The sequence below is a fragment of the Nelumbo nucifera genome, chromosome 1 (genome assembly GCF_055504915.1).
Source record: "Nelumbo nucifera cultivar China Antique chromosome 1, China Antique-T2T, whole genome shotgun sequence".
NCBI classification, from domain to species: Eukaryota; Viridiplantae; Streptophyta; class Magnoliopsida; order Proteales; family Nelumbonaceae; genus Nelumbo; species Nelumbo nucifera.
In genome coordinates, this window is record NC_142649.1 from 144,872,018 (window position 1) to 144,900,016 (window position 27,999).

Consider the following 27,999-nt stretch of genomic DNA (forward strand, 5'->3'; position numbering starts at 1 on the left):
ATATATATATAAATGTATGTATACATTTCCTCTCACAAATCTTCTAGAAAAAACTTGCCAAACGGGCACTTCTCGATCGGGACGAAACAGAATCAGTTGGTTACGAGTCAATTTTTCAAGCTGCAGGCATTCGCTTGGACGATGATGATGGGGCCATGTACGTAATGGTGGATCATACTCTTCTCAAAGCTCGACACGTTGGGAGTTAGCTTCCTCGAAAACCGCAATTTTGCTTCATGAAGCCTCGTCAGTCGTCACAAGCAACTCCCACTTCAATTTTTGATCGTTTTCTTTTCCTTCTCCCAAATAAACGTCTGTATCAAGAGAGAGAAGCCGCTGTTTAACCATCATTGGAGCCATAGGTAAAACGCCCAAAGCAGGTAATCTAGCCCATTGAAATTTCAGACACCTCATTGTCTGTATTTCAATTTCATGAATTTCTCGAGTTATTTATCCAATTTAGTCCATTGAACTTTTGGATACTTCTTATGTTTTGTTTATTAGCTCATTTTTTGGCGAAAAATTCCGCTTGTTATGGTGCTCTTACGTTTAGGTTGTTTTGCATAAATTTATTTTAGTTATGCGAAGGCAAGAAACGTTCTAAAGGTGTGAACTTGTTTAGAGAAACACAAAAATTAGGGGATGTACTGATATTTGGAGAATTGGGTTGAGCAGGGTGAAATATTTGGAGAATTATATGAATCTTCAGTTTTGCTCCGTACTTGACAGAAAATAAAGAATTCATGGTAAAAAATTTATTCAAATACACTAATATATTTCCTGAAGTTTTGAGTTCATTACAAAATTGAGCTGAATGACAAACTGCATAAAGAAATTAGCAAATGACGTTTTAGGAGAGTCTATTGGGAAATGAAAAAGTGCCCAAGGAACTTGGTGGTGGAATGAAGAAGTTCAAAATATAACCAGATCACAATGAGCATGTCATAAAGTTTGGCAAAAGACTAAAAATGGAGAAAACTTGGAAAATCATAAGAGAGGAAGTTAAAGAAAAAGTAAGAGACGTTAAATTTAAGGCATATGATGAGCTCTATTATAAATTAGACACTAAAGAGGGAGAAAAAGGAAGTTATAAACTAGCAAAGATGAGAGAGAGTAAAGGTGGAGATTTAAACCATAATAAGTGCATCAAAAGGAAGAAGAGAGTCTTGATAAAAGACGAGTAGACTAAGATGGTTTGGTCACTTGCATAGCTGACAGTACCTGTACCCATAGGAAGAAGTGATTTGTTGCAACTTGAAGGGTCTATAAGTAGACCAAAAAGGACATTGGTTGTAGTAGTAAGAAATGATTCAAGTGGCTATGGCTTTAAACAGATGGGAATGTTGAAATAGGATTCTTGTAGCCAACTTCATATGGTTGGGGGATGATGATGATAAAATTGAGCTGAATTTTGGATTTTTTTAAAATATTTTTATCCAGGTCAAAATACTACAATAAACCAAGATTTAAATCCTTGAGAATGAGAACGTAGCCTTAACACCAATCCATCAGTCACTTGGGCTTATCACAAAATTCAGCTGAAACTTTGGATTTTTATTTTGGTTTTGACCCAGGTCAGAAAATCTCAGAAAACCAGAGATTAAATCCTTGAGAATGAGACAGTATTTTCCAAATCAACCAGCCACTTTCAGTTGGTCTCACTCACCATTCATGAGAGATAGGAAAGTACCACAATGACACAAAGACAGGAAATAAATCTTAATCCTTTACAGGATAATCACAACAGGTGTTTATAAATTTACTGATGAACCAAATATATGGTGGTTTGGTACAACCTAGTTCAACCATGTCCAAGACCTGCCAAAAACCGGATATGTGAACTTGGAATATGTTTATAAAAATACAACACAATGGTTTTTGAGAAGCTGGACATCTCCAGGTCCTTCACGGTGCTTTTATGACAAAACTATCTGGTTTTGTCCAGCTTTTTTTCATCATTTTGGTTCAGTAGCCAAACTGAACTAGTAGAGTAACCTGTTCTGGTTTGACCCGCTTTGATTGCTGGTTTGGTTTAGAAAGCTCATACTTACAGAGGTTACAAGGAATCTCTTTTAAAAATACAAAATTTTCCCTAAAATTTTTAGTTGTATTGCATGAAATTAGAAACTTAATAAGGGCAGGTGTTTATTGATAAAAAGGCAGGTCCTAAGAAATTCAGGAAATCTTCATAACTCTCTCTCTCTCTATCTATCTATCTATCATGTGCAAGTCCTATGTGAAAGTCATCCAATCATGTGCAAGTCCTAAAACAATTTCAATGCAAGTTTGGAAAAAGTCCAATTCCTATGTGTTTTATAAGAATGTTACGAAGTCAAGAATTTAGTTTTTGGAAGAAAAAATGGTATTGAAAGAATATAGAACTAGTAAATTCTGGAAATTTGTTGATCATCATTGAATGAAGGAAGAATATCAAGGAAACTAAATCTCTGAGGCCAAGAATCATGTAGGCAAGATAGTGGTTCTTTGTAGCGCTTGAGAGAATTGAGATGGAGGGCAATTTACTGGTTGTCATTGAGATCAACTCAGATAAGATGGATCTCAAGGGAACAGAATTTAGTAGCAAATTGCCTCATCTGGGGTTGGAAGGGTCCCATTGTATAGTGGCAGCTCTTGTATGCCTCCCTCATGTACATCTCCTTTGCTTTCTTTTTAACACAATGAGTTATCTTCTCTCTCTCTCTCTCATACAGACACATACACACACAAAATCATTGGATGGAGGCAGAGCTCAGTAAACATCCTTTTTTAAGCAATAATGGATTGATAGTAATTTATTAAAATTAGTAAGAACAAAAAAGGAAAAATGCTGAAAAAAAGATGGCTGAGGGCAGCTAGGTCAGTAGAGGGGGTCCTTGGATGTTGAGACATCACATTAGAGAGACTGGAGGCTTGGTATTGAGGATGAACAGCTGGTTTGGATGGATCAGTCAATTCACTAGTAGAGAGCTTGGCTATGGAACATGATAGTTTGGGAGGGGATGGTGTGCCTCTTGTGTTCTTTGATCTCCTTTCCTTTCCTTTCCTAAGATTGATAGTTTGTAATGTAATACTTTTTCTCATCATTAATGCCATGCTGATGTCAGTGCCATGATGAAACGATTGATTGCTTTGAGATGATTCAGAGGTTCATTAGTGATATGTCAGACATACTCAGTGCACAAAACCAGTCATGTTGACAGGAAGAGCTCAGTTTCTTGATCACCTATAAATTGTGGTCAGGGAGATCCATTTTAAACAATTTCAATCGAGAACGTTAAGTTTCACAGTCGAGAGTTCTGAGCAATGTTAGCAAGAGGAATGAGAAGATTAGATAGAGAAAACACCTTCTCTAACTTGTATTCTCTAAAATACTCTTTATCTATCACTTGAGATAATTTTATTTTATGTTTTGAATGCATCTATTTCTTAAAGTGGACATCTGTACTTTATGATTTGAATGCATATATAGTAGGGTAATTTACCAACTGTTTTTTGGTGAAGTTAATTATTGTACTGAAAAGTTTTCAGGTTTTTCTTACTTTAACAAGATAACTGGGTAACTCGTATCGCTGGGTTTCCGATACACCTGCTTAAAGGTGTTTTCAGGAAATCAATTCTTTTATTTATTAAACAATATAAAAACTTGTATAAAAATGAAATGTTGAAAAAAATAGAACGTGTGGGATAAAAGGTATCGATACACCCCTGCTTATTCATTTGGGTGTATTGATACTTTAAACCATTGTTGGAATGTGGTCTAAAGAAGATGGTTTCTATATGAATTTGGAAAAAGAGTTAACTGATATTTTTAAGTTATTGTGTTCATTTTGAATGTTCAAACCTTTGCTTTTCTTTTGCTTCAATTTGGTTATCCTGATTGAGGTTTTTAAGCAGGGATGGGTCTGGAGTCTCCTGATAGGAGATGGGAGGATATCAATGCTCCTCAGGAAGAGGCCAATTCAACTGTCATTGGAAAATTAGACCTTAATCTTGCAGTGAGTAGGGAAGAAGGGATTGAGGGTTATGGTCATGAAAATGATGCATGGAGTAATAAACTTAAAGTGGATTTGAACCACCAAGGGCAGCATGATTTCCTCTCAATGCATGTTGATGTTATGTGCGAGGGACTAGAATCTCCTTGTATGGAATCTAGCTTACCACAGAAGACTGACCAAGATCAGGGTGAGATGAGTACAAGAAACATTGCCTATAATCAGGGAATGTTACCACCTTCACCTACATCAACAAACAAACATTACTATGAGGAAAGGGAGGTGGTATCTGGTAGTTATTCTAATAGATCTTCCTCCCCAATTGAGATAGAAGCTTTCAGGGATGAAATGAGAAACAAAGAATCTTGTAAATCTCCTTTAGAAGTTGATGTGCATCATCAGGGAGGAATCCTTGAACAGGAAAATTCTGATCTATGGAGGGGAAGTTCTCCTCTCCATAAAAAAAAAAAGTTCTCTTCTCCATGATAAAAAGTTGGAGGAAAAAATTTCCAGAAGTTTACAATGTGAGAAAAATGAATCTGCTTGTGAGGAAATGGAAATGGGAAATAACAATCACCCCATGGAAAGGTCTGTGTGCCCTGCAAAAATGCAAAACAGCCCTGATGAAACTGAGCAGGATGTTTTTCATGCAAGTAGATTATCTACTGATAGCAGAAAATTGGAGCTGCATCACTCAGATTTGTACTCTCCACAGAGAACATCAGAAAGATCAGTATCACCTCTGAGGCAAATGTCTATCTCTCCCAAAAGGTCGACGCATATGGAACTATCCCTGGTTCAAAAACCAATATCTCCACCACAGAATATTCAAGACCCATTATATTCTACCAGACCTTCCAGGCAGAAATGCTTCCCTCCTCTTGAAAGGTCTACTGCAGATGGTAAAAGGATTTCTTCCCAAGGGCATTTATCTCCAGCCAGAGGGAATTTTGCTTCTCCATGGAGGCAATCTTCACAAGATTCCCAATGCAGGGATGGATGTTCTGAGAAATGCCCATCTAGATCATCAAGAGGTCACCATTTACCATCAGATGATAGACAACCAGGCAGGTCACAGTCACAATCACCCAATAGATGTAGATATTCTTCTGCATATAGAAGAGACGATTGTGATCGATCTCGATCAAGGTCCTCACGTACAGGAGACCATCAGAGAAGACCCCCAAGGTTATGTTGCTTTTCTTTTCTTTTTATTTTTGTTTGAACTGTTCAGTTATGGTCATTTAATATCAGCTTCTGAATAGAAGACAGCCATCCATTGTTTAACTTGCTTTCCATGAGATATTTTAATATTTACAAGAGTTTTCATTATGTCCCTCAGGTTGCTATTCCCAGAAATGGTGTAACTGCTGTTTCTTGCACATCTGTTATTTCTGCAAGAGAACCATGGGCAGCTTGTTGGAATAAAACAGCATATGATTTATGGTTTTGCTTTTGCTATCTTGGTGTCACCTTAGTGTCAAATTGCTGTCTGCGTAGCAGCGTAGGGCCTTGTTACGATCTCATGGTCCATTTTATATTTAATCCTAATGTCACATTTTGGTATGGGGCTAGAACATAATGAGTTCAAGAAGTTCTCTATTCATCAGCAGATTCTCCCTTCACTTCATAGTATCATGGTCATTAAATGTCCCTAGACCTGGTCTAGGCAGTAACTGTCTCCATTTCATCTCATTTTCATAACCAGAGGTTCAATCTTTAAAAGCAGATGGGCTGTAAAGGGAAGATAGAGTTAGTCATTGCTCCTCCCACATTTCTGTTACCTAATTTGTGTTGTTTATTTTGCTTCTGTTGTACATGGCAATTTGATTTTTGTATTGAGTATTAACAACATGCTTGTGTTGTAGGATGTATTCCCCTAGACACAGATCTCCTCCTTCAGGGTATCATTCTCGTCGTCGATCTCCTAGAAGGAGACCTTGGTCACCACCTCCTAACCGGAGCACTGGAGTGGGAAGACCTGGAAATAATTTATTTGTTGCAGGTTTTAGTTTTGTGACAACAGAAAGAGATCTTGAAAGGAAGTTTTCAAGGTTTGGTCGTGTGAGAGATGTTCGCATTGTTCGGGATAAGAGGTGACAACACCTTGCGCTTCGTTGATTTTATAATTTTAGTTTTAAAAAAATTTTCTGGTGATTCTGGTTGACCCATGATGTCTAGATGTATCACTTTCTGCATTTCTTTTTAGTCTTTCAGTATTTGATGTATGCTTTTGCTTAAGCTTATATTTTCTTTGAAATTTAACTGACATTGGTTGCATTTTATGTTTCTCCTAGAATGGTCTACTCTCTCTCTCTCTCTCATATATGTATATGTACATACACATGCATATATACTGCATTTGTCTACATTTAAATAGGGAATTTACATGATAATCTAGTAGGTTTTTAAAGATCACATAATATCACCTTTCTTTTTTAATTAAGTACTGAACAAGCACCTTGTACTGTGAATTTGATAGTTATGTAAGAATGCATTAAAATATAACTGCTAAGTATTTTTTGATATGTGTAGAGGTGGAAATTGGGCGGGTTGGGTTGGGTTTGGGTTGAGTTTCAACCCAACCCATCTAACCCGCCAACCCATTAATGGCCCAACTAGATAGAATTAAATGGGTTGGGTTCAATCCAAACCCACCTGAACCCAACCCAACCCATTTAGATAAAATAATGAAAATTATACAAAAATAATAGAAATTGCAAGAAATAAAATAGAAATTAAACAAAAACACAAAAATGCATAAAATTAATAGAAATTACATAAAAATTTGAAAAAACAGAAATGCAACTTTAATTTTGTCCTTTCTATACATGTGAAAAAACAGTATTACTGTGAAAATTGCTTCTGTTTGTCTTCCCATACTGCCAAACAAATAGTGGAAGGAAAAACTGCCCAAAGAATTGACTGACTTACACATTGTCAAACAACTGAAAAGACTGAGACTTTCTTCAAATCATTCCAGCATCCAAGACTTACCAAGGTCCGAACAACCGATTCCCCTGAAACCATTTCAGCATCCAAGACTTTCTTCAAATCTGTCCCCAATAACTCCATGAGATCTGGCCAAGCAATAACAGCTCCACTAACCTAAAAAGAATGTTACTTCACCATAAGAAGTGACCTACAGTCACCTTCCAAGCCTGCACTCAAGTCCTGTTCAGCATGAAACCTTGTATGTTCTGTAAAAGCAAATAAGTGGATTTTTCATTCTCAATAGGTTGACCCGATTTTTTTATTTCTAACAGAAATTATGAAGAATATATAGTGACAAAAAGCTGGATATCAACATCCTTATTGAATTTTTTTTTTTGATCAATAACAACAATCCTTATTGAAATTATCACGTTGGCTATTGAGAAGAAAATAATTTAAAGGAGTATAAATGTATTTCATACTTAGAGGCAAGGTTTTAAATTGTTGGGAGCAGTAGAGATGTCAGTTCATCTGAAATTCTGAATATGGGAAACAGTGAAACACATTGGAAATGTCATATGGAAATATGGCAAAAATTGAGTTAGTGGAAACATTATGAAATAATATAATGTTTTATAAGATGGTAAAAGAAGCTGAGGTATTCTCTGTAGATTATTATCTTATTCCAAACCATCAAACGAGGCTAAGGAATTAAGGTTAATAGTTTAAGTAATACAGTTGTCCTGTAGACTTTAAAAGTTAAAACCATGTAGTAGGGCTGGGTATCCAGTCCCAATTGGACACTACACGTGGCTGGGTATCCACTCCCAGCTCTGGATGTACTTGTAACCTTTTAATCAATTAATAAGTTACTCTTTTTTGATAAAAAAAAGGATTAACCCATCACAGCCCTGATAGCCCCTGTTACCTATCCAATTACACCATTGATCTATATGTTAATGTTTTTTTTTTTTTTTGATGAATTGATCTATATGTTAATGTTGACCATGCTATTCCTTGCCCTTGGGATTCGCCTAATCCTATTCCTATTCCTCCTATAGCTTCTAAATGACATGTTTGTGTGAGGCCTGAACAATGATGATTCAGGATAGACATGCTAGCTTAGGTCTCATCTGCAACCATTAGGGGATTAGCTTGTTATAAGCTGAATATATATTGAGTTTTGTATGCTGATAAAAAAAATATGTAGAGTTTTGTAAAAATTTCTGGAGGCAATTACTCTCAGCTCTTCCCTTGCATGTATTGTCTTTAAATTTTGATTCCACTAGAGAAAGAACTGGTAGGTTTGCTTTATCATATTAAGTGAACAGAGATTATTTCTACCAATTCTCAGGCAGCTACTGCTTCTATTGTATACCAGATGCTTCTATTCTCAGGCATCTATTTAACTCAAAAAGGCCTTGCCCCAACTATAGGGGATGAAAAACTAAAAGAGTCCTGATATATGAATTTGGATATTTCTTGTTGCATACTTCCAAGACTCAGAACAAGTAATCAACATCCAGAAATCCAAGATCAGGAAATCTCTATTCTTCTTGGGCTCTAGGCAGAAATCTCTAGATCTCTCTTTAGGCTTCAAAACTCAGACCGAAAAATCTCCAAAACCCTTCTTCCAATCAATAGTTTGACCCAGAAATCATAGAAATCATAGCCAAATGCAGTAGTTTGAACCTTTATTATCCTTGCAGAACCTGGCTCTGTAGAGCATGGAATTTTGCCAACAATGTCTGGTAGTGTGGCCTTAGAATCCTCAAGGCCTTCTGATGATAATGGTGGTGGTAGCTTTATCAAAAACACAAGTTCATTGGGAAGTGTTGATATTGGACCAGGCTCTCTGCTTGATGGATCAGATCCTGGTGTCCTTGGGTCTAGCTATCAAAAGGCACCAAGCCTTCATTGCTGTTATGGATGGACTGAGGACTGGCGTTGGCTAATTAGCATCTGGACTGATTCAAGAGGAGAGTTGCTTGATAGCCATATATTCCCTTTTGGTGGCATTAGCAGTAAACAGGACACAAAGGGATTACAATGCCTTTTTGTTCAAGTTCTGCAAAGATCCAAGATATTGTGATAACTCGAATCGGATGTTTCTATGAGCTTGAATGCCAAGGTATTACAAGTTGTTTATTTTCTTATGTGCATGTGTGGGGGATGGGTGCATGTTTCTCTTCTTGTGTCTGTGTGTGTTACACGTTGTTTCAATTTGTATTTATGTGTTATGGGTTGTTCAAATACTTGCCTACTAACACTCTTCTTCTGTTAATGCTTCTGAATAAAACCATTTGATATTATAAACAGAATGGCAGAAAGCCATTTACACAGTTGGTGGAAATGAAGTAAAAGAAGGCAGAAACCAAAAAGAAGTCACCATGTTACGTTCCAAATTTGTTTGTAGTATAAATCTGGGATTGATCCACTTAACTTGTTATCCGAGGGATCTAGGTACTCTAGATTGGTCAAGATACCAATTTCACGAGGAATACTCCCAGTGAACTGATTGGATTGGAGTTGAAGGTTACTTAGTTTAATTTTTTCCACTTCCCAAACAAATTTGGTTCAATTCCCTTGTTAGTACATTACTGTGTAAATAGAGTTGTGAAATATGGGTGAGGTTAGCTAGAGAAAGAGGTAAGACACCAGAAAGTTGGTTCATAGACAAGTCAAGGTAGGTAAACTTCGGCCAGTTTCTAAAGAAATTAGAATCTATAATACCATCAGAAATTACAAATGTCCCATCTACATGCTAGCTGGCTCTTTTTGATTACAATGGTAACTGAAAACTATGCAAAATATTTTCAAAAAGTCCTACTTATCAACGCCTTGGATTTTAAGAGATTAAATATTTAATATGAAAATGTATCCAGCAGGCTAGTCATTTATTGTACAAAGCCATAATCTGAATCTGTGACAGTTTTCTTCATCACATGGCAGAAGTTCATAGGCTAACTTGATAACCATAAAAGAAACTAAATGATTAAGTTGCAGTTCTCACAGCAAGAAGGCTTCCACTGCCTGGAAAACCCTTTGTCAGTGGAAGTTCTTCGCTAGATGTAGATGGAAGTAAACCCTGCTTTTCAACCCACTGGCGAGCAGACAAGATTAAAGATACAGAGAGAGAGAGATAGAGAGAAAGAGAGTTTGAGTACCTGAGATGGAAGCCTAAATCGCCATATTGGTCTCCGTTAAACCCTAATATTCGTCCTTCCCTCTGCGTTCTCTGATAGCCTTAATCGTCGTATCTCTGCTAAAACCTAGAGTTCCCTCTTCGTTTTCCGACAGCTTAAATCGTTGTATTGATCGAGTGGTCTCAGCTAAACCCTAGATTTCATCATTTCCTCTTCTAGTTCAGGCGTTCTCCAGTCTCCACTTCTCTGTATAATCGAGTGATTCTATGCTTCTTGATGGGTTCGATCACCCAACCCACCCAATCCATTAAATAAATGGGTTCGACCCATTAATAATTGGGTGAGTTGGGCGGGTTCAGCGGGTTGGGTAAAAAATTGCCACCCCTAGATATGTGTAATAATAAAGGGAAGAGAAATAGGGAAGAAAATAGGCGTCCAAGAATTAGGTGGGAAAACTTGAAAGGAGAAAAGCTAGCTCAATTTAGAAATATATTGATAATAGTAGGGAATTGGAATTTAGATGGAAAGACTGATGACATTTGGCTTGAAATGATAAACGATATAAAGAAAGTAGCAAAGGATGTCTTAGGAGAATATAAAAGCAAGTGGTAAAGTACTAAAGAAACTTGGTGGTGGAATGAAGGGGTTCAAAATATAATTAGACTAAAACGAGCATGCTACAAAGAATGACAAAAAGCTAGAAATGTAGAAAACTGGGAAAAATATAAAACCATAAGAACTGAAGTTAAAAAGAAAGTGAATGAAGTTTAATGTAAGGATTATGATGGGCTTTACCATAAATTAGGCATTAAAGAGGGAGAAAAAGGAATATATAAACTAGCAAAGATGAGAGAAAAGAAAGGCAGAGATTTAAACCATGTTAGGTGCATTAAAGATGAAGATCAAAGAGTCTTGGTAAAAGATGAGGAAATCAAACAAAGATGGAAAAACTATATTGAAAAATTATTAAATGAACAACATGGAGAGGGTGCTAATGGAGGAGAATCTAGCAATACTAGTAGTGTTAACAATAATACGTATCTTTGTAGAGTTAAAACCTATTGAAGTAAAAGAGGCACTAAATAAGATGAAGAAAGGAAAGGCGTTAGGACTTGATGGGATTCCAATAGAAGTATGGAAAGGTATGGGAGAGGTAGGCTTGTTATGACTAACCAAACTATTTAAAAAGATAATGAAAGAAAAGAAAATGTCTAATGATTGGAGAAAAATCGGTATGATGCCTATATTTAAGAACAAAGGTGATATACAAAGCTGTAATAACCATTAGGGGATTAACTTATGAATAACACTACGGAACTTTGGGAGAGAATAATTGAACAAAGATTACAACTTGAAACAAGTGTATTAGAGAACCAATTTGGCTTTATGTCAGGGAGATCAACCTTGGAAGCTATATTTCTTTTGAGACGATTAATAGAAAACTTTAAAGAGAAGAAGAAAGATCTTCATATGGTGTTCATTGATCTAGAAAAGGCATATGATAGAGTTCTTAGAGAGATAATATAGTCGGTCTTGGAAAATAAAGGGGTTCAAAATAGGTATATAGATCTAATTAAGGATATGCATGAGGGGGCAATAACCATTGTTAGAACACTGGTGGGAGAAGCTTTAGATTTTACACTTAACCAAGGTCCAACACTTAACCCTTATCTATTTGCACTGATCATAGATGAATTGACTAAACATATTCAGGAGGAAGTTCCATGAGGATGGGCCTTGGCGTAACAGTTGGATTGCTCCATCGTGACATGGGCTACTAGGGTTCAAATGTTGGAAACAACCTCTCTATACGTGTAGGGGTAAGGTTGCGTACATCTGCCCCTCCCCAAACCTCACATTGGCGGGAGCCTTGTGCACTAGGCTGCCCTTTTATTTAGGAGGAAGTTCCATGGTGCATGTTGTTAGTGGATGACATTATTTTAATTGATGAAACAAATGAAGGATTAAATGCAAAATTCAGCTTATGGACAAATGCCTTAGAAACAAGAGTGTAAATGAACACCATATGAACACTTAGAATTGGAGACCAAGAAATAACTCAACGTGACCGTTTTTGGTACCTTGGTTCAATAATTCATAACAAGGGAGAGATTGAGGAGAGATTGAGGAGGATGTTACCCAAAGAATTAGAGCAGGATGGGCAAAATGGAGAGGTGCATTTGGACTTATATGAGATAGGTGAATACCACTTAGATTAAAAGGAAAATTCTATAAAACAATTGTAAGGCCAGCTATGTTGTATGGAGTAGTGTTGGGTAGGGGTGAGCAGTTGGTTTATTCGGTTAAAAACCGAACCGAATAAACCGAAATTTTAAAAATCAAAGTAAAATAAATGAAAACTGAAAAAATAGAATCCAAAATTTTTGGTTTGGTTTTCGGTTAAAACTGAATTTCATTAATATATTATATATTATATTACATGTTATATAATGAAATTCAGTTTTTTTGGTTAACTGAAATTCTAATTTTGAAAACCAAAATTTTCAAAAACCAAATCAACTGAACCAAATTACCCTAAAACCGAACCGAAAAACCGAAACCGAAATTTTCGGTTTGGTTTTAACCAAATATTGCTCACCCCTAGTTTTGAGTAGTCAAGAAACAACATGTCCAAAAAATGAATGTGACAGAAACATGAATGTGGATGAGTGGAAAAACTAAAAAGGAGAGGATTAGGAATGAGGTTATCTGTAGGAACCTAGGAGTAGCTTCAATTGGTGATAAAATGAGAGAGGGTAGACTAAGTTGGTTTGGGCATGTGCATAAAAGACCAACTGCGCCAGTTAGAAGAAGTTATTTTTTTAAGAAAGGTTAAAGTGATTTTATTAAAATAGAAATAATACAACAGATCCCCCCAAGATAAACACCTTGGAAAGGGATCAGCCAAACCATGACAACATTACAAATTTCCAACTGCCAGAAATTCCTAGACTTCAACCTGGCCTCTAAATTTGAAGCCTGAATCCCCTTTGCAGCCAAAACCCAAGAGGCCAATTTTCCAAATGAGAAGGAAATTAGTTCCTCTGGGTCTTTGGAAATATTCTGAAATAACCTTTTGTTTCTTTCTGTCCAAATGGTGCTGATCACAGCAGCCGGAATAGACATCCCCTTTGCAGCCGAAACCCAAGAGGCCAATTTTCCAAATGAGAAGGAAATTAGTTCCTCTGGGTCTTTGGAAATATTCTGAAATAACCTTTTGTTTCTTTCTGCCCAAATGGTGCTGATCACAGCAGCCGGAATAGACATCCACATACCACTAGCAAGCTTAGAAAGAGTATGCAGATCCCAGCTCCACAGAATCTGAACCAGGCATAACCCATGCAAGGCACAGAGCTGATAAATAATGCTCCCAAATGCAAGAGGAGATGAAACAATGAAGGAACAGATGATTACTGTCTTCTAATGCTTGACCACACATCACACACCCCTGATCCTGGACCTTCATTCCTCTCTTAGACAGGTTGGGTTTGGTTAAACACCTGTCTAAAGCTGCTGCCCAAACCAGAGCATTAATTTTTGAAGGAGAGATCGGATTCCAGATTCTGGCTGCAGGCATATCTACCAGGTTCCTATCTGACAGATAAAGGGCAAAGGACTTGACTGAAAACTGACCATCTGCACTCCAATTCCAGTTCCAACTGCCTTCTTTGTTCAGTTCCAGAGATTGACGAGAGATCAGCTCAATCAAGTCTGTAAAATTAACAATTTCCCAATCCTGAAAGTTTCTTCTAAAAGATGGACAACACCAAACAACAGAGCTGCCGATTGACTCAAAGCAGTCTGTTACAACTGCATCCTGGTTTTCTGCTAGCTGAAATAGCTGTGGGAATAGGTCTGAGAGAGGAATATTTCCACAACAAGGATCTTTCCAAAAAGCCAGCCTATCTCCCTTCCCCAATTTAGGACTTAAACCTCTACTAAAACTTGGGAGAATGTCCATAATTTTCCTTCATAATGAGCAGCCTAATGAGGGTAGAGATGAAATGGTTATTCAGTCTCCTCTATCTGTATTATACTTTGATGCAATTAAATCTCTCCAGCATCTATTTCTTTCCACTACAAATCTCCAGACGCACTTCCTTAGAAGAGCATTGTTGAAGACCTTCACTCGCTTGATACCTCAACCTCCTCTTTCCTTTGGAGCACACACTTGATCCCAATTCATCATGGATCTTCTTCTTATCTTCCTCCCATCCCTTCCACAGAAAATCCCTCTGCAGCTTTTCAATTCTTTTGGCTACTTTCACCAGAATTGGAAATAGGGAAAGATAGAATGCAGGTAGGATGGACAAGGAGCTCTTTAAGAGGGTGATTCTACTGTAGAAGAACTACTGAAGGGTAGTTTTATAATTCTGCTGTACTTTATTTTTCTTTCTTGTACTGTAATAGGCATGTACTTTAGTGTACAGTTCTTTTATTCTCTTTGTAAGGACAATCTTGTCCATTTACATAAGATTAATATAAAAATCTCTTTTCTGGGTTGGTTCGATCAGATTGATCAACCCTAACAGGTCTGAACCTTTGTCTCTTTCCTTGCTCTTTCACTTTCTCACGAACTGACATGGTATTAGAGCAGGCTGCTCTCTGATCCTTTTTCTCCTTCTTTTGATCAGTGTGACAACTTTAATCATTGCCGATTGAATCTGGATTGTTTTGATCTATCTAGAGACCTGTTCTCTGTGTTTTGCGCATCCAAGGAGAGAGGTTTCATTAGATCTCTCTCGTACGACATCAGTTTGCGGTAAGAATTGAAAGGAAGTGTTGCCTAGGCCCTCTCATCATATTCTGAAACTTTCATCGAGATCTGAGAAGTTTTGAGAGAGATCTATACATCTCTTCTGGGGGGCTGCACCCAGACTTTCCTTTTCTGGACTGTGTTTCAAGTTTTCTCTATTTGCTGGAACTTGGACATTTTCTGGTGACTGTAAGAGGTTTCTATTATCAAGGAAGTGTCGCCTAGGCCCTCTCATCATATTCTGAAACTTTCATCGAGATCTGAGAAGTTTTGAGAGAGATCTATACATCTCTTCTGGGCGGCTGCACCCAAACTTTCCTTTTCTGGACTGTATTTCAAGTTTTCTCTATTTGCTGGAACTTGGACATTTTCTGGTGACTGTAAGAGGTTTCTATTATCAGTTTCTTTGATTCTCACAGCTTGATTACTTCTTTATTGCTTGATTCGGTCAGTCTTTACTTGTTTCCTTCTCATTATGGCTCTGGAAAAGAATGAATTTATTTCTGTTAAGTTTGATGGGAGCAACTATGCTCTTTGGAAATTTCATTTTCAGTACTTTGTTGAAGGGAAAGGCATGTGGGGTTACATTGACGGTTCCACTTCCATGCCTGATGCCAGTGATGTCAAAGGGCTGAAACAGTGGATACTTGGGTCTATCTCAATGGATGTCAGTATTCCGATGAGAGGTCTCAAATCTGCCCATGACATGTTCGAATACCTAAAAAAGGTATATCAGCAATTGAATATGTCTAGGCAATATCAGATCGAAATTGATATCTTCTCCTATGTTCAAGGGGAGAAGCAAATTCAGGAATACTATGCAGGATTTGTAAATCTTTGGACTGAGTATGAATTGGCTCACTTCAGGGATCTGTCTATAGATTTTTGTGTGAAGACTATGAAGAAGCATCTCACTAAAAGAAAGACTATGCACTTTTTAGTCCTTATTTCATCATCCACTAAACTTATCCATACTTCGTGTCTTCGGATGTGCTTGCTTTGTCCATCACCCTCCCCATGAACGCACAAAGCTAACAGCTCAATTAGCTATGTGTGCTTTCATGGGTTATAGTACGGAACACAAGGGGTTTCTCTGTTATGAACCCAAAGTCCGTCGGTTGTGCATTTCTTGCAATGTCATATTTCTTGAGAACCTTTCATTCTTTGAACATATTTGAAAATTACCTACACCATCCATTTCTGTTCTGCATGACTTTGGATCTACAGGTGATTCTCCTTTTCTTCAGCCTCTTCAGACATATTTTAGGAAGCATCCAGTTCACCCATTGCCTATGCTTCCTCCACCTCAAGCAACAGTGACTAGTCATTCCTCTCCACCCACCACTACTATAAGTGCAGATTCTCCTCCTGAAGATTTACCTTCATCTATTCCTTTGCATCGGTCATCTCGCATTTCTCGTCCACCTGATCGCTATGGCTTCTTTTTGAGTCATAGCTCCTTCTCAGCTATTTTGTCATCCACAGATATTCCTAAGTCTTACAGCCAGGCCGTAGCAGTTGAGCATTGGAAAGAAGCTATGGATTCAGAGGTTTAGGCTTTATTGGAGAATGATACATGGGATCTTGTCTCTCTTCCCCCAGATGCCTCCATAATTGGTAGCCGGTGGGTTTACACTGTAAAACTCAAATCTGATGGTACTCTGGACAGATACAAGGCCCGTTTGGTTGCTCAAGGCTACAAGCAAAAGTATGGAATTGACTATGATGAAACTTTTGCACTTGTGGCCAAAATGGCAACAATTTGTTTGCTACTAGCCATTACTGCTCTTAAATAGTGGACAATTCTTCAAATGGACGTCAAGAATGCCTTCTTCCATGGAGAGTTACAGGAGACAATTTATATGAAACCACCTCCCGGCTATTGTGACAATCCTCAGTTGGTGTGTAAACTGAAGAAATCTCTATATGGCCTTAAACAAGCTCCATGAGCTTGGTTTGATCACTTCCGTACAGTAGTGTTGGAGGCTGGGTTTCAACAGAGTGCTTCAGACTACTCTCTCTCTTCACTCTCAAGCAGACTCAGGGATTGACTCTTCTTTTGGTCTATGTTGATGACATCCTTATTATTGGAGATGATGTGGATGGTATTAACAAACTCAAACTTTTGCTTAGTAACTCCTTCAAAATGAAAGATCTTGGGCCAGTAACATACTTTCATGGACTCGAAATTCAAAAATGTCATCGGGGTCACTTTGTCAAAACAGAATTATGCTTATGATTTGGTGTCTCTTGCTCGCTTGATTGACTCTAAACATGTTGATACACCCTTGGAGCTTAATTGTAAGTTGAGTAAAGATGAGGGTAATCTTCTTCCTAATGCTACCCTTTATAGACAACTTGTAGGTAGTCTTATCTACCTAACCATGCCTAGACTTGAAATTTCCTATGCGGTTCAATTTGTGAGTCAACTTGTTTCTGCTCTACGTCAGCTTCACTATTCTGCAGTTTTCCGAATTATTCGTTATGTACAGGGTACACTATCACATGGCATATTTTTCTCAACTTCTTCATCCACACAGCTTTGAGCTTATGCAGATGCTGACTGGGCAGGTTGTCCTGACACTTGTTTCTCCACTACTGGTTGGTGTATATTCCTTGGTGATTCTTTGATTTCTTGGAAATGCAAGAAACAACAAACGGTTTCCAAGTCATCTACTGAAGCCGAGTACAGAGCCATGTCTTTAGTATGTTGTGAAAGAATCTGGCTTAAGGCACTTCTTCATGACATGAATATTGATCACTCATATGCTATTCCTCTGTCTGCTGACAAAATGAGTGCAATCAAGATCAAGGTTCAAAGTATCGATACGATACAAGTTTTGGCCGTATCGTATCGGTACTTAGAAACGACCAAAACACTTATTTTTTTAGTTTTTTTTTTTAACCTTGGTTTTTTTGGAAAGATTATAGACTGTTTTTATTATTAAAAAAAATGGGGTTCGAAACTCCTGGAAACAGGCGTTTCGGACCGTATCGTTTGTAAAAGATACGATACGATACGCCCGATACGAGGTGTATCGTATCGATACTTTGAACTATGATCAAGATTGCAACTAATCCTGTATTTCATGAGCGCACTAAACATATTGAGGTGGATTGTCACTTCATTCGTGACCTTCTCCATGCAGGTCGGATCTCTTTCCCACATGTTTCATCGGGTCTACAACTTGCGGATCTCTTCACCAAAGCCATGACCAAAGCCCGACATAATTTCCTTGTTGACAAACTGGTGCTTATACCCCAACATCAGTTTGAGGGGGAGTGTAGAACTACTGGAGGGTAGTTTTGTAATTCTGCTGTACTTTATTTTTCTTTCTTGTATTGTAATAGGCGTGTACTTTAGTGTACAGTTCTTTTATTCTCTTTGTAAGGACAATCTTGTCCATTTACATAAGATTAATATAAATATCTCTTTTCTAGGTTGGTTTGATCAGATTGATCAACCCTAACAGATCTGAACCTCTGTCTCTTTCCTTGCTCTTTCACTTTCTCACGAACTGACATCTACCCCCCAAGGACAAATACTTAGCTTTCCAGGATGCAAGTTTTTTTTCTCTCTCTAAACGTTCCAAAACTGGTTCCCAAATCAGAGCTGATGTGCATTTAGCCCCTAAAGGAAGACCCAAATATTTTATTGGCAGAATCCCACTTGGTAGGACACCTTTGTTAGTTTGTGAGAAAGTGAAGAGACAAGAGGACAACCAATAGTCCAGATCTGTTAGGGTTGATCAATCTGATCAAACCAACCCAAAAAGAGTATTTTTTTTTATCAGTAATCAAAGTAGATTTCATTACTTAGAGAAAAAAGATAATATAGAAACATGGGCAGCCTCGACTTCCAACAATAGAAAACATAGACAAATTGATGATGTGTCTCACAATTGAGCCCAAAAGCACTCTGCTCTGTTTACCCCTTGCTTTGCTAGATGGCCAGCCAAGCCATTTTCTGACCTAGGAGCCCATTGAAATATCAGCTGCATATCCCTTGAGAACCTCTTGAACTGTTTGAAATTGTTTCTGAAAAACCAAGGAATCTTCGTGTTTTGCTTAAACCAACTTATTACTATTTTGGAGTCGCCTTCAACTATTAGCTTCCGGAACCCTATTTCCAAAGATTTCTGCATCCCATAAAGTACTGCCTTCAATTCTGCTGTTACAGAGTCACACACCCCAATGGGACCTGAGTACATTCCCAAAATCACTCCGCTTTCATTCCTTAGAACCCCTCCAATTCCAGAGGGCCCTGGGTTCCCAAAACTACTTCCATCGGAATTTAATTTCAGGAAACCTACCTCTGGGGGTTCCCATTCCTTTAGTGTCCTCCGCTTAGCTGAAGTTGAGGCTGCAATTGTTCTCCAGTTCCTTAATATATCATCAATAGAGAAATCTGAGAACAACTCCAAAGTCTTTATCCAGAAGGCCACTTTTGCCTTGATCCCTTCAATTAATGCTTCCTTGCTTCTTTTCTTTTCCTCAAATATACACTTATTTCTTTCCTCCCATAGGGTCCATATTATTGTTGCTCTTGTGCACCTCCACATCAGTCTTCCCCTCCTTTTTGGCCAGTTGAAAGTGGATCTATCGAACAACCTGTCCAATCTGTCCCGAGTATTCCACCTGCACCCAAAAAGAGAAAAGAATCGATCCCAAATACCACAAGCAAAAGGACAGGAAATGAACAAGTGAAGAGCAGATTCACCATTGGATTCACACAAGCAGCACCAATTAGGGGAGAGGCACCATCCAGGTCTCTTCCTCTGTAAAATATCACAAGTGTTGATTGCACCAGGGAAGACCTCCCAACAAAAAGCACTCACTTTGGGGGGAATCGGATGACACCGGATCTCTTTGACTGGAAAGGGAGTATTTGGTTGAGAAGGCACAGACAACGATTTTAAAAAAGAAGCACAACCGAAGACCCCATAAGGATGTAGAGTCCAAATTCTATCATCTTGTTTACTTAGGTCTAGGAAAACCCCTTCAAGAATTTGTAGAAGATTTGAATTAAGGCCTAACTCAGTGTCCCTCACATTTCTATGAAAACCTAGATTCCACCCAAGCCCATTAGCCGAGGGAGAGGGGAGCAGAAACTTAGAAATTGACTTACCCTGGAGAGCAGAAAGGGTGAACAAAGAAGGGAAAGAAACCTTTAAAGGGACTTCACCCACCCAAAGATCCTCCCAGAACTTGATCTTGTTGCCTGAATTAAAATCGAATCTGATGTGATTGAGAAAGGATGGAAGGCATTTCTGAATTGCTCTCCAGGGTGAAAAGCAAGAGGCCCTGCTAGAAGTTTCAACATCCCACCCATTCATGGAGAGCCCATGAATACTAGCAATCACTTTATGCCATAACCCAAAAAGAGAGTATTTATATTAAAGAAATATGAATGGACAAGTTTGTCCTTACAAAAGAATTAAAGAAGCTATACACTAATGTACATGCCTACTAAAATACAAGAAAGAAAGATAAAATTACATAACTACCCTCCATCTTCTCTACACTCCCCCTCAAACTGATGTTGGGGGGTAAGCATCAGTTTTCTATAAGAAAATTATGTCGGGCTTTGGTCATAGCTTTGGTGAAGAGGTTTGCAAGTTGTAGGGCCGAGGAGACATGTGGGAGAGAGATGTGACCCGCAAGGAGAAGAACACGAATGAAGTGGCAATCCACCTCAATATGTTTAGTGCACTCATGAAATACCAGGTTGGATGCAATCTTGATTGCATTCATATTGTCAGCAAACAGGAGGATGGCAAATGAGTGATCAATGTCCAAGTCATGAAGTAGAGAACCAGACTATTTCACTACATACTAAGGACATTTCTCTATACTTTGCTTCTATAGATGACTTGGAAACGGTTTGTTGTTTCTTGCATTTGTAAGAAATCAGAGAATCACCAAGAAATATACACCAACCAGTAGTGGAACGACGAGTGTCAAGACAACCTGCCTAATTTGCATCTGCATAAGCTCGAAGCTTGGTGGAGGATGAAGATGAGAAAAACAATCCATGAGATAGAGTGTTGACATAACGGATGATTCGGAGAATTGCAGAGGAGTGGGGCTGACGTGGAGTAGATACAAACTGACTCACAAGATGGACGCATAGGAAATGTTCGATCTAGTCATAGTTAAGTAGATAAGACTACCTACAAGCTACCGATATAAAGTAGCATCAGGGAGAAGCTCATCCTCATCCTTGCTTAGCTTATAGTTAAGCTCTAGAGGTGTATCCACTTGTTTAGAATCAATCAAGCGAGCAAGTCATCAAATCAGAGGCATATTTTTGTTGGTTGACAAAATAACCTTGAGGACATTGCTGAATTTCAAGCCCAAGAAAATAGGTGATAGGCCCAAGATCCTTCATTTTGAAGGAGTTGCTGAGAAGGAGCTTCAATTTGTCAATGCCATCCACATCATCTCCGGTGATAAGTATATCATCAACATATTCCAAGAGAAGTCAACCCTTGTGCTTGCTTGAGAGTGAAAAGAGAGTAATCTGAAGCACTTTGTTGAAAACAAGCCTCCAACACCAATGTACGAAAGTGGTCAAATCAAGCTCGTGGAGCTTGTTTAAGATCATATAAAGATTGCTTTAGTTTACACACCATAAGATGATCATTACAGTAGCCGGGAGGTGGTTTCATGTAAACTGTTTCTTATAAATGCCCATGGAGAAAGGCATTCTTGACATCCATCTGATGAACTGTCCATTGTCTAATAGTAGTAATGGCCAAAAGTAAACGGACTGTTGTCATTTTAGCCACTGGAGCAAACGTCTCATCATAGTCAATTCATATTCTTGCTTGTAGCCTTGAGCAACCAACCGAGCCTTATATTTGTCTAGAGTGCTATCTGACTTAAGTTTCACTGTGTAAACCCATTGGCTACCAATGATGGAGGCATCTGGGGGAGGAGTGACAAGCTCCCAGGTATCATTCTCCAATAAAGCCTGAACCTCTGAGTCCATAGCATCTTTCCAATGCTTAATTGCTACAGCTTGGTTGTAAGACTTAGGAATATTTGTGGATGACAAAACAACTAAGAAGGAGCTATGACTAGAAAAGAAGGCATAGCGGTTATGTGGATGAGAAACACGAGATGACTGATGCAAAGGAACAAATGAAGGAAAATCAACATTATGGGAAGAGGAACTTACAGTAGTGATGGATGGAGAGGAATGACCAGTCACTGGTGTTGGAGGTGGAGGCATAGGCAATGGGTGAGCTAGATGCTTCCTCAAATAAACCTGAAGTGGCCGAGATGTGGGAGGAGGATCACCTATAGAGCCAAAATGTTGCAGAATATAAAAGGATGGTGCAGGCAGTTTACTAATATGTTCAAAGAATGAAAGGTTCTCAAGAAAAATGACATTACGAGAAATGCGCAATCTTCAGACTTTGGGATCATAACAGAGAAATCCTTTGTGTTTCATACTATATCCCATGAATGTGCACATAGTTGATTGAGCTATTAGCTTAGTGCATTCATGAGGAAGATGGACAAAACAAACACAACCAAAGACACAAAGCATGGATAGATTAGGTGGACGATGAAACAAGGATTGATGGGGAGAAGAATTTTCAAGGATAGCTGTAGGAAGAATGTTGATGAGATGAACAACAGTGCGGGTTGCTTCCACACCCAGAAGGTAATGGGAACATGGGAGTCTTGTAACAAGGATCTCACCATACTAGCAATATGATAATTCTTGCGCTTAGATACCCCATTCTGTTGAGGTGTACCTGGGCAAGATCTCTGAGACTGAATGCCATGTTGTTTGAGGTAGGTTTGAAACTCACCATTCTCACCATCAAAGTATTCTTCCCCTGAATCTGACCTCAAAATGTTTATAGTGCTTTTAAACTGGGTCATAATCATAGCATAAAAGTTCTTAAAAATGGGAAAGACCTCTGATTTCTTTTAGAGGAAGTAAGCCCATGTATATTGAGTACAATCATCAATAAACAATACAAAATATTTATAACCCAAATGTGGAATAATTGGAGACGACTACACATCATTGTGAATAAGGTAACAAGGTGTAGAAGCATGTTCAATAGAAGATGGAAAAGGCAACACATGCTTTTACTATAGCAGTAATTTAAACAAGACTTTTCAACATTCTTAAAAAACATCCATAGGCAAACAACCAGAAGAAAATAAATAATCCAAGTTTTTAGCATGAGTGTGACCCAAACGTCTATGCCATAAGTACCACACATTATTACAAGAGGTAAGAGAAAAACTAGAAGTAGTAGATAGCAAACAAGAGTTTGGTGAAGCTTTCTTATTCTCAAATTCCTGAGCAAACAGTCTTCCAAGCCTATGCCCCTTCCCCTTCAGTTCCCTAGTGTGCTGGTCCTGGATAAAACAATCATCACAAGTAAACAAAACATTATTACCATTATCAACAAGTTGTCCAACAGAAATAAGGCTAGTAGTCAACTTAGGCACAAAGAAGGTTGGGGAAGATGTAAGGGTGTAGAGTTAGAAGTGGATAGAAATAAATCATCACACCCACATATAGGAAGAGAATCATCATTAGTAGTAATAATGTGGTTGACAGAGGTGTAAGGTTTAGAAGACTGACCAAAGGAGGCCCCGGAGTCAATGATCCACATGTGTGAAGGAGAAGAACACAAATAAGCAGAATTACCAGCCAATCTAATAGCAGAAAAAAGCAGAGGAAATAGCTGATTACATGAGCTCATGAATCTTATCTTCAGTCAAATTTCCCTGTGCATCAGTTTTGTTAGCTGATGAGGAGGAGGCAGTATTAGTTGGAGTCGGTTCAGTTGAGGCTTGATAAGCCTTGTCCTTTCTTGGTGGGCCTAACTGGGCATTCCACAATAATGTCCCTTTGTTTGCAGTAGGTGCAGAAATTTTTCTTCTTGCAATGGGATGCCACGCGTCCGTATTCCTTGCATTCATAACATTGCATTTTTGAGAAATCCTTCTTCCCCTTCTGTTTGGTAGCCAAGAAGACGGTATCTATTCCATGTTCCTTCTTCTGATCAAGTGCAGACTGAGTGAGGAGACGAGTTTCCTCTCTTAATAACTCACCAAGTATTATATCAAGATCGGGTACAGGTTCTCTACTGAGTATACTAGAGCATAGAGTCTCATAATCAGATCTGAGATGCATAAAAAAATGCATAGTCCTTCTCTTATTGAGATGTTTCTTCATAGTTTCCACACAACAGTCCGTAGAAAGATCCCCAAAGTGAACCAATTCATATTCAGTCCAAAGGTTCACAAACCCAGCATAGTATTCTTGAATCCGCTTCTCCCCTTGAACATAAGAGAAAATATCAACTTCAATATGAAATTGCCTGGACATATTCGATTGCTGATACACCTTTTCAAGGTATTCGAACATGTCATGGGCAGATTTGAGTCATCTCATTAGAATACTGACATCCATAGTGACAACCAAGAATCCACGAAACAACCTGTGCATTCTTAGTTTTCCACTATTTCAGCCCTTTGATATCATCGGCATCATGTATGGATGTGGAACCATCAATAAAACCCGACATACCCTTCCCTCTCTTACAATCGAAAGAGACTGTCCAAGATACAACAATAGTTGAAATATGAGAACACAATCCAAAAAAGGAAAGACTGGTTGCTGCCGCCCAGAAGAGATGTATAGATCTCTCTCAATACTTTTCTGATCTCGATGAAACTTTTAGAGGATGATGAAGAGGGCTAGGCGACACTTCCTTTCAATTTTCACTACAAATGGATGTCTTCCGAGAGAGATCTAATGAAATCTCTCTTGCTGGATGTGCAAAACACAGAAAACTGGTTCTTGGAATGATCAGAACAGTCCAGAACCAATCAATGATGATGATAGCTTCAAACAAATTAGAAAAGGAGTAATGGATTAGAGAACAGCCTGCTCTGATACCATGTTAGTTCATGAGAAAGTGAAGAGACAAGAGGAAAACCAATAGTCCAGATCTGTTAGGGTTGATCAATATGATCGAACCAACCCAAAAAGAGAGTATTTATATTAAAGAAATATGAATGAACAAGTTTGTCCTTACAAAAAGAATTAAAGAAACTGTACACTAATATACACGCCTACTAAAATACAAGAAAGAAAGACAAAATTACATAACTACCCTCCATCTTCTCTACAGATTCCACCAAAGCTTCTATATTTTCCACATTTCCCACAGGGATCAAGCTACTCTTCCACTTGACTTTCAACCCCGTCACTACTTCAAACCAACTTAGGACCCCCAACATTAATTCTAATTGATCTTCCTTAGCCTTGACGAAACACTGAGTATCATCAGCAAATTGCAGAAGTTGCACTCTTTCCCCTCCTGGAACCACCTCAAAACCTTTCCACAACCCCTCCTCCCCTACGTGAAGAATAAATTTAGCATGAATTTCCATCAGACAGATAAACAAAAGGGGAGAGAGGGGGTCCCCTTGTCTTAGCCCCTTGGAACTTTTGAAGAACCCCACAGATTGCCTGTTTAGTAGAAGGATTGAGAATTTAGGAGAAGTTGGAAGAAGTGATTTGTTACACATTGAAGGGGCTAGAAGAGCTTGGGGTGTACCAAAAAGGGCATGTGTAGAAGTAGTAAGAAATGATTTAACCACTAATAATTTAACAGTGGATATGGCTTTAAATAGAACAGATTGGCAAAACAGGATTCATGTAGTTGATTCCATATTAGTTGGGATAAGGCATGGATGATGATGATTTATAAATATCAATTTCAATCTTTGGCATGATTGATTATTGTTCATCCTTATCCACAAATCAAGTATAGGTCACCTTTTTTATTTGTTATAGTTTTAAGAATGCTCTTGTGAAGTTAAAGCATTAATATTAATTAAAAAAACCAAACAAGTAATTGCATTACTCTTAGTTGTCCTTTTCAGGGCCAAAAGTTCAGTAAGTTATCCTGTTTCTATCTCTATTTGCTAGTCTTGTGCATTAAGAGAAATACTAATCCTATTCTAGGAAATGTACCTTGAGCTTTTACTTTACATGTATTCTTGTGAGGTAATGTAATTGCTGAAACACCCTCAATTAATCCACGTGAAAGGGTACAGACACCCTAGACATGAAGATGTAAAATCTACTGGATTCACAGTAGATTTTGGCTCCCTTCATTGGTTGTCTCTTCTTTTGTTAGATCAGGAGTGCTCAGGTCTTTACATTCCTCACATTATCTTCTTCTCCTCACCTTTTTCTAGAATTAGAGACTTATTTTGCTCTAGATTTCTCTATCATTCTTGCAGCCTTGGATAAACTAGCAGGAGCAACTTTTCCCCATATTTTTGTTTATTTGTATTACTCTTTGGTTTCCTTGAATTCAAAAGTTCCTAAAACTAATCCTAAGGTGTGCCATAATTTTGTACTTCATCCACTGCACTAGAACTTGAGTACATCATATTCATTACTTTAAGATGTTGGTCTTATCAGGCAATTTTTTTTAATTGTGATAGATAATATTGGCTTTGTTTCTTGTTGTTTATATCATGCTTGATAGATATTGGCTTGTATTTGCTTGGTTAGTCTAAGGATACTTGTTTAAGTTACGAACTTCCATTCTCTATCCCCAGTCCCCTCCCCCCTGTGTGCATGCACACTTGTTATAAGGTATTATCTACTCATGCTGTTGAAGTTTTTCCCCCCTGTATTAAGGTGTGGGGATTCTCGTGGTTTTGGATTTTTATCCCTGGAAAGAGATGAAGATGCAGATGCAGCAATTCGAGCTCTGGACCAGACTGAATGGAATGGTCGGATTGTTATGGTGGAGAAATCAAAAACTCGCTGAAGCTTGTAGAACATTCAAGACACTATAATTATGAGTTTTATTTTATGTTTGGTAGTATGGGATTACTACAGTTTGTCGTTTTCAAATATAATAAGGTCTGTTTAACTTGCACCTGTGGCTTTAAATGCTACAACTTGCTCAAGAACTACTAAAGTAAAAGCTCCCCCTATTTAAGTTTAACTTTATATTCTTCTCTGTTGTTTCACTTTTTAATTTTTATGATCGACTGATAGTACCTCTAAGAAAGTCTGGTAAGTTGCTTTAAGGTAACCATTGGTGTAAAATTTTCTTTCAGGCTTCACGAGTGATTAGATTTGAAAGTTCACTACTATCTTTAGTGACTGAATTTTGCGCTGAAAGTACATTGTACCTGGAAACTTTGGACTAGAACATGCATGCACAATTTGCCATATTCAAATTGATCACCATATGGTCCATGCACATTTTGTCAATGCCTGGTGTCATGAAGTTAGGCGTGTCACATTACATTGGTGAAGCCATGCTCTTTGCATTTTTCCTTTCTTTTTCTTTTTGTCTTTTGTGAATTGTCTTCATACATTTCTAGAGTTTTCTCCTATGCTGCAGGCATTGTGATGAGCTAGTCTTAAGTAGAAATTGGGAACATGATGTCTATAAGTTTGGCACATCATATACCATACATTTTGGACTTGAAACTCGAGTGGTTGTTCTGGAGTTTGTGTTCCTTTTCAGTCTTTTCTGCTTGGTTCTTGGGCCCAAGTTGCCATACCATATCACCCAACCAGGGTGGACGAGTGCATAGTGAAGTAGTCCTACTCATGATGGTTATTCTAGTTTTCTTTTCTTTCTTCTAAGCTGATTGTATATATTTTTGTCCTGGAGATTGTTTTTTTTTTCATGGTGCAGGTTACGTGATGTATTCTTGACTTTGACTCAACAAAGCTTTCTCCCGGCCATATGGAATGACATGTTCTTGACAATAATTGTAAATAAAAAATGATGATCCAAACTTTGCTCTTGATCAAGTGCCTTGTCTACATGGATCATTTGCAGACAAACATGATTGTCATATTTCCATTTCAAAACTGAGCGTGATGAAGCACATGTTCCATTCAAGTTAGACAATTCTGAAACCAATCACCGTGATGTGTTCTCTTCCTTAGCTAGGTTCATGTATGGTTGTGACATTGACTTATCTGTAATGTCTCTTCTTTTTATGTACTTCTTTCTCTTAAAAGAGTCCTGTCCATTGCTCAAGTGGTTGATAAGCTTTGTTTAGTGTAAGCTTCGGACCTTCGACACCAAGCATAAGTTATTGAATCACTAGCACTATAATGAAGGTAATGATCTTTAAATTA

General features: G+C 38.1%; 1 protein-coding gene across 9 annotated transcripts; it reads left to right on the forward strand.

The window, feature by feature from the left end:
* Positions 1-44: 44 nt before the first annotated feature.
* Positions 45-27,999, forward strand: LOC104610926 (uncharacterized). Of its 9 annotated transcripts, none has more exons than XR_016080328.1 (5): positions 46-380; positions 3,895-5,180; positions 5,861-6,088; positions 8,777-9,057; positions 26,530-27,999. XR_016080328.1 is itself a non-coding variant. In XM_088894573.1 (4 exons), the coding sequence occupies exons 2-4, from the start codon at positions 4,381-4,383 to the stop codon at positions 27,441-27,443; spliced, it is 1,224 nt and encodes a 407-aa protein (XP_088750699.1). In that variant the 5' UTR covers positions 45-380; positions 3,895-4,380; the 3' UTR covers positions 27,444-27,999. The 9 variants fall into 9 exon arrangements, 6 of the variants coding, with proteins under 6 accessions (XP_088750699.1, XP_010276091.1, XP_088750702.1 ...); XR_016080329.1 differs by having other exon boundaries at positions 26,958-27,999; XR_737525.3 differs by lacking the exon at positions 8,777-9,057 and having other exon boundaries at positions 47-380; positions 26,530-27,153; positions 27,248-27,999.

Excerpts from the sequence above, each read along its gene's own strand:
- LOC104610926 (XM_088894573.1), top strand. The coding sequence starts at position 4,381 with ATGTGCATCATCAGGGAGGAATCCTTGAACAGGAAAATTCTGATCTAT. Across the intron at positions 5,181-5,860 it reads CATCAGAGAAGACCCCCAAG|GATGTATTCCCCTAGACACA; the intron begins GTTATGTTGCTT and ends CTTGTGTTGTAG. Across the intron at positions 6,089-27,247 it reads CGCATTGTTCGGGATAAGAG|GCATTGTGATGAGCTAGTCT; the intron begins GTGACAACACCT and ends CCTATGCTGCAG.